Raw genomic sequence first — 6,704 nt, 5'->3', positions numbered from 1 at the left:
TGCATGGGGCATGCATTGCTCAGTTGTGGCAAACTAGAAAACCCCTCTTACACTCAAGAGATTTGGGGGTTTCTACAAAGAGTTTTCAAGCAAGATAAATAGCAATGATAGATGTGATACCCCAGCCAGTGAAGCACTTCCACTTGTTTCTGCTCATCTTCAGTCACCCCCACATCAGTTGGGCATAAGCTCAGTTCGTGGAGCTCTTCCCACAAGCAGTTCATTGGGAGTTAACTGTGCCAAACCAGTTCCCAGACAAGGGTTCTTTGGCTCACTGCAGCATGCACTTAGCTTAATTGTATCGGGCTTTAGCTGAGGAGCTCTCGGGAAACCCAAGAACTCGTAGGGAGAGCATACATAAACATAAGTTCCATTGTTTGCTCCAGGGTGAGGCATTAATCATAACCTATCATCTTTTTACTAACAGGTGGTTCATTAACCAAGTTGGCTTATTATTCAACCGTGCAGCACAAAGTGGCAAGAGTGAGATCCTTTGATCATTCTGGAAAGGTGAGAATTGTATCATGAATCAGTCGCACGCGATTGACCCCGTGAGGGCCTGGACTGGCTTCTCGTAGACTAGAAATTTTATCGGAAACCCAATTAGGAACTTGTTCTAGATAAAACTTTATAGCCTTAAAACTTTATCTAGAACTTTCTTGTAGTGTAAGTGTGACCGTCTGTCATGCCTGCTACTCTGAAATAAGTTGTCACAAGTGAAGTGTTTAAACTAAACACCCATTCTAGCCTATACTTGACACTTGCAGCCATCCCTAAGCATTTGCGCTGGAGCTCAGAGCAGAGTGTGGCTCCTGTTAATAACTTTCTCTACCAGACAGCAAAGGGTTAACCATTAGCGTAGGTTTGGCAGTTACTTTGCCAGTTTAATATAGCTCTAGATCTTAGTTCATGTGATGGCACACAGTACATGTTCTCTTCACCGAAAGGCTGCTTGCGGGGCTTCACACTTGGGCAGCCCATGCACAGGCAAACTCTGTTACATCCTCGCCATCTCAGAAGCACTTGAATTGCCAGTTAGCCTTCAAAATAGTTATTTTCTAGATGGGTAAGTATGGTGCTTTAGTAAAAAAAAAAAAAAAAAATCGCATACTCCCATGTAAACATAACTTTTCTCATACGGAGATATTTCCTGCATGTCTAATGCAAGAGAGAATTGATGGTATTCTCAGCTTACGGAGTATTAAGCTCCGTTGAAACTGTCCTTCTTTGAGAGTAGCTTGGGATGGTATGTTTTTAACAGCACTAACACACGGTCACAGCAAAGGAAGCACCGGCACTGATGTTTAGTGCTTCAGCATACAATCTTGTTCTCCAGGAAGGATTTTGGATATTGTGTAAGAAGTTATTTTCTCTTTTAAAGGACGTAGAAAACGAACCTTTGTATGAAATATCAGTTCAAGAGGAGATCACAGCTCGACTTCACTTCATTAAATTTGAAAACACGTATATCGAAACCTGCCTAGATTTCATCAAGGACCATCTTGTCAATACAGAGACAAAAGTCATCAAAGCCACAGGTGGTGGCGCCTATAAATTCAAAGATCTTATTGAGAAGAAATTGGGGTTGAAGTAAGTGGAACTGTTTCAACTTATAAGAACATATTTCTTCTTTGAAGAGATTTTCACAGGTCAACTTTCTGCTCTGCCCACCCGCCCTCAAAAGCGGTCTGCGCCGTGAGAGCGAAGCGGTGCGCGCGTCTTGGCCGGACCAGGCCGAAGGGACACGTGGGTGCGCACAAGCTGCAGATGATAACTACCTGACACAGCAGAGAGGAGGGAGCAGAGCCTACAGAGCACAACATTCAGGAGGAAGACAGTAAAGAGAGGAGAGCAGGGTATTGTCACAGCATTTTTCTGTAGGGATTTTACTTGCACCTACTCCATTTTTAAGTTAAACTAGCCTCTGCCACCATCGTGGGTTTTACTTTTCACCTCACAGTTGGCAGCATTTCAGCGTCGGTGTCCTGGCTGCCAGTAGCACGCTTCGGACATACCGCTGAACTCTGCTGGAGTGAGATGCAAGTACACAAACACCTGCCGTGGTGTATAAAGTGAAGTAATATTTGAAATAAAGTAGGGAGTAGGTTCATTACTAACAGGAATTTTAACAGACTCTGGTCAGTTACTGCGATGGGTGTAATTTGTGTATCAGTCTTACTACGTTCTAAGGACAAAGGGCACAAGACAACTTAATTATTAAAAACCAAAGTATCATTGGCAAACACTTCTTCCTGAACATATCTAATCTCTGTAGCTGCCTGGGTTCTCCAGTTTGAGCTCCAAGAGCTTCTAACGTTTTTCTGTGCACGCTCAGAAGGGAGCTAGCTAGTACAACTAATAACTTTACTGCATAGCTCCTGCCTAAACCTCATGCAGAGGTGTAGGCTCGCAGGAGACTAAAGGACAGTCCCGCAAACTTACAGCCTCATAAACTTGCCCCTCAAGCACCTTTATCAAACACCACGCGCTAAAGAGCTGCTGCAAGTACAGATAAAAACGTCGTTAATACCCCGCCGTAAAGCATTACCTGGTGTTGCTGGGGAGCACTGCAAGGCACTGCCTAGGCTGTAATTCTCTAGTACATGCTGCAGCTTCTGAGTTACTCTGCTCGTCTTCCTTTATACTGCTTTTTTCAGCTAACTCTCTTCTGGTGGGTATGACTCTGTTAACTCTTTTTTCCAAACCAGGCTAGGTCAGTACCTTATTGGCTGTTACTGAGTATCCGTTAATCAGGCCAAGGAGGCACTTCCCCCCTTTTCTCATGTGATGCACCTGTTGGTTGTTTCTTTGGTTTTTCGGTAACGACAAAGTGAATTGGTCCACGGGCCCCGACAGCAGGACCTTCTCCATCCTGACACAGGGAAAGCATTCTCTGTTAACGCAATTGTATGTTTTTGCTGTGCTGATATCTTTTCAAAAAGTCTTATGATGCTTCGTGTCAGAAATTTAGCATAAATCCGTCACAGTACATAAGATGCAGAAGTTTACAGCAGTCAGCAGGTGTTAGCTGACTTAACTACACTATTTACCTTCTCTAAAATGAGGTATCATGTTCCTAGACTCCACACTCAGGATACCTACAGTCATGAATCCTGTGATTCTTGTGAGAAGTCTTTTTTTTTTCCCCCTGTGTTTGGTAATCCCAATATCCTCCTCGCCATCACTTTAATCTGCCATAAACGGGTGCTGAAATGTTTAGAGGGACTGTTTTCCCTTGGTTGGGAAGGAAGGGAGAGCAGTAGAAAAATATTCCCTGTTAGGAAATTGTTTTGGTAGGTGAATTTCCAGACAAGCGTCCTGACTTACTTCATGGCAGTTGCACTTGTGCGAGCAGTAGGGCACTAACAGGCAGCGTAGGCGAGCAAAGAGGGGGGCAGGATGATGTTTAATGACGGCGTGATTAATGTAAGAATGAAGGTCCTGGGTAACCGCAGCCCAGCTTTGGCCTGTGTGCTGGGCATGGGAGAGGAACACCAGAGGGAAGGCAGGCAGAGGGTCCGTGTTGAAGGGATCGAACTGTTGCCATGTGGTCTGGGTTACTATCTCCTGTTTGCAAAGTCTTTAAAAACCCCTGCTGTAAGAGCGTACTTGCACCTGTGAAAGTTATGTAAGGGTTTTTCCTCCCTCTTCTCCTCAGGGTAGATAAAGAAGATGTAATGACCTGCCTAATTAAAGGATGCAACTTTGTGCTAAGGAACATACCCCATGAAGTGTTTGCATACCAGAAAGATTCTGACACAGAATTCCGATTTCAGACGAACCACCCAAATATTTTTCCTTATTTACTGGTGAATATTGGCTCTGGGGTTTCTATAGTGAAGGTGAGTGGTTGCTAAAATGTTTTATTGTAGGTGATCTGAAACATCTTACTGGTTTAGACTTGTTTCTTCTTGGGTAACGCAAAGTTTAGAAAGAAAAGAATGATCTTTTTGTTTTAATTTCCATCTCTGATGAAGTTTTGAATGCTTTGCCATTCTCTACCAGGGTTTGGTTTTCATCACGTTTATTTCGATGTGTAGAGCAGTTACTACATTAAATGATAAGAACAAAGGCTGTCAGATCCGAGTGAGCTTTAATAACTGTTGGTTTGTTTTGATACGCTGTTGAGTGGACCAGATTTAATGTCTATATTTAGGGTTATTGGCCAAGAATTAAATTAAAACAATTTCAAAACCTGCTGGTGGAACATGTACGTCTGGAGAACGTCTCACCTGATACTGACACAGTGAAATCGTTCTGCCTGCATTAATTCCGCTCTCATATTGAACTGTGTGTCTGTACTTAGGACTTTCTAGACAAATGTGCCTTGTTTTATTGACAGGTAGAAACCGAAGACAAATTTGAATGGATTGGAGGGAGCTCGATTGGCGGCGGAACCTTCTGGGGCCTTGGAGCACTGCTCACAAAAACAAAGGTATGGAAGTGTCAGTTTTAAGGGGCACGGGATTAAATGAGGTACTAAGAGGAAGCTTGAAACGTTGGAATCCCCAGTGCTTCACACAGGGAGAAATAGTTAAGGGATGTTTGCATGGGAAACCAGAAGTCCAGCATTAGTGTACTAGAAGATGAAAAACGTTATGCCTGCCTCTTCAGGGGTTTTACCTTTTATTCCAAGAATTACTGCCTTGTAGAGAAACAGAACAGGCAGATCTGAAATGCTCAGGATGATTTTAATACTCTCCATTAGGTGCTCATGGTTCTAGACTGTTGGATAGCGAGGCTCAGTCCTTATGTTCGTATTTTTGGGGCTTCTGATGCAAGAAAGGAAGCTTCAATGTAAAAAGGTACTAGTAGAATATAGGGACAAATATTGTAAGATGCTCATTGGTGGATAACTAATAATCCTGTGTGGGACTCAAGGAGTTTGTCAACAAAGTCATGTCTCTGATGCCGAGAATGGCCTCCTCAAAGTGGTCTGTTAATCTTCTGTACTCTTTTTCAACATGAAATGCCTGCCTAGTTCCTGCAATATTATCTGCAGAAGCAAAGCAGAGAGCGCCCAATTACTGCAAAATGTCTGGGAGTAGAGAGGAGGAATTCTAACTCCTTGTTACATGTTACGCATTCAGGGGTTCGTCACTTAAATCCCAGGTTGGTGATCTGCCAGAATAAGCCCTGATTTAGTACCGTTCTGCCTAACTCAGCTCTTAAATCACGCTGGTTTTTCCTGTCTCAGAGATCCATGTGGCTTAAATAGGTGTCCCTAAATGTCAGCGGTGCACAAAAAGCTAGAGTTACATATGCACCCTGTCAGAAAATGTCAAAGGGAAGCCCCATACCTGCAATATTTTGTTTCGTGCTTTTAAAGAAGAAATCTTAGAACATGACGATGCCTGCTCTTAATTCTCTCTGGTTTTGTAGCAGAAGAAATAAGGGTTAACAGACTTACAGATTCACTTTTGGGGTAACGCAGATTGCGTAAATGTTTCATTTCAGGGACGTCAGTGCGTTTCTGCAGCAGCAAAGGCAGAATCAGTCTTTTGGGTTTTAAACATTTGTTTGTTTTTCGAGACGATGTAATTCGGTTTCCTCTTAGTTACTGTGTTTCTGACTTGGTCCAAGGTAAGAGATGCATGAGGCTTCTGTTTTATATGTGCTGATGCATCTCTAGTTCGCAGGGGAAATTCAGCAGATTATTTGCATATAACTGCAGATAACGGAAGGGGACAGTTGTGCTTTTCATCGTTAGAGGAGCTCCAATTAAGATCAGTCTGATAAGATTGGGACTCTGGATAAGTCCTTGTAATTAGAAATAATGTACGTTTTGCTGGCAGGGTTGTTTCTAAGACACGCCAAAACCCCCAGTTTTGGTCAGAACTGTGGATTTATGGGCAAGGCTCTCTGGCTGTCCAGGAAAGCTGGAGTAACTCTGCTTCTCATCCTCAGAAATTCGATGAATTGCTGCAGCTGGCTTCAAAGGGACAGCACACCAACGTAGACATGCTGGTGAAAGATGTGTACGGAGGCGCCTACCAGACCCTGGGGCTGAGTGGCAATCTGATAGCTAGCAGCTTCGGGAAATCCACTACAGCAGATAAAGGTACCGGTGTATCAAAGACCTACCCACGATTTGCTATACAGTTAGTACTTCATGCTGCCTGTCAGCGTGGACTGGCTGCTGGAGCCAGCTCTCTGTGAACGCTGAAATGGGAAGAGAAGTAGCTGCCAGCTTCATCAGCTGGACCGTACCTTCCCTTCCCCGTTTCCCTGTGTTACGTGTGCCAGGCTGGGACGGGACTTGGGTTCTCCACTGATCTGGAGTTGTTTGAAACTCATAAGGAGAAGAAATGCAACCATTGCCTCTGGTCCTTGGGAGTGTGATAGAATAGAAACAGAATCACATAATCATGGCATTGTTTACGTTGGAAAAGACCTTTAGGATCATCAAGTCCAGCCGTTAACCCAGCACTGCCGAGACCACCACTAACCCATGTCCCTGAGCACCACATCTCTGCATCTTTTAGATGCTTCCAGGGATGGTGACTGGACCACCTCCCTGGGCAGCCCATTCCGATGCCTGACAGCCCTTTCTGGGAAGGAATTTTTCCTAATACCCAATCTAAGCCACCCCTGGTGCACCTCAATGTCTTTCTTGTACTGAGGGGCCCAAAACTGACCCCAGGATTCAAGGTGTGGCCTCACCCGTTCCCAGTACAGGGGACTGTCCCTGCCCTGGTACTGCT

General features: G+C 44.2%; 1 protein-coding gene across 1 annotated transcript in view; it reads left to right on the top strand.

Moving 5' to 3' along the window:
- Window positions 1-427: 427 nt before the first annotated feature.
- Window positions 428-6,704, top strand: part of PANK4 (pantothenate kinase 4) — a gene marked incomplete at its 5' end in the record, with an annotated part of 17,221 nt that continues 10,944 nt past the window's right edge. The window contains 5 exons of the mRNA XM_010148926.1: window positions 428-510; window positions 1,382-1,590; window positions 3,659-3,842; window positions 4,343-4,435; window positions 5,908-6,061. Coding sequence (XP_010147228.1) covers window positions 428-510; window positions 1,382-1,590; window positions 3,659-3,842; window positions 4,343-4,435; window positions 5,908-6,061 — 723 coding nt within the window. The remainder of the gene's footprint in view (window positions 511-1,381; window positions 1,591-3,658; window positions 3,843-4,342; window positions 4,436-5,907; window positions 6,062-6,704) is intronic.

This window comes from Eurypyga helias, unplaced genomic scaffold (assembly GCF_000690775.1).
Source record: "Eurypyga helias isolate BGI_N326 unplaced genomic scaffold, ASM69077v1 scaffold14983, whole genome shotgun sequence".
Lineage (NCBI taxonomy): Eukaryota > Metazoa > Chordata > Aves > Eurypygiformes > Eurypygidae > Eurypyga > Eurypyga helias.
The sequence above is the reverse complement of the archived record's forward strand: the minus strand, read 5'-3'. Positions and strand labels throughout refer to the sequence as shown.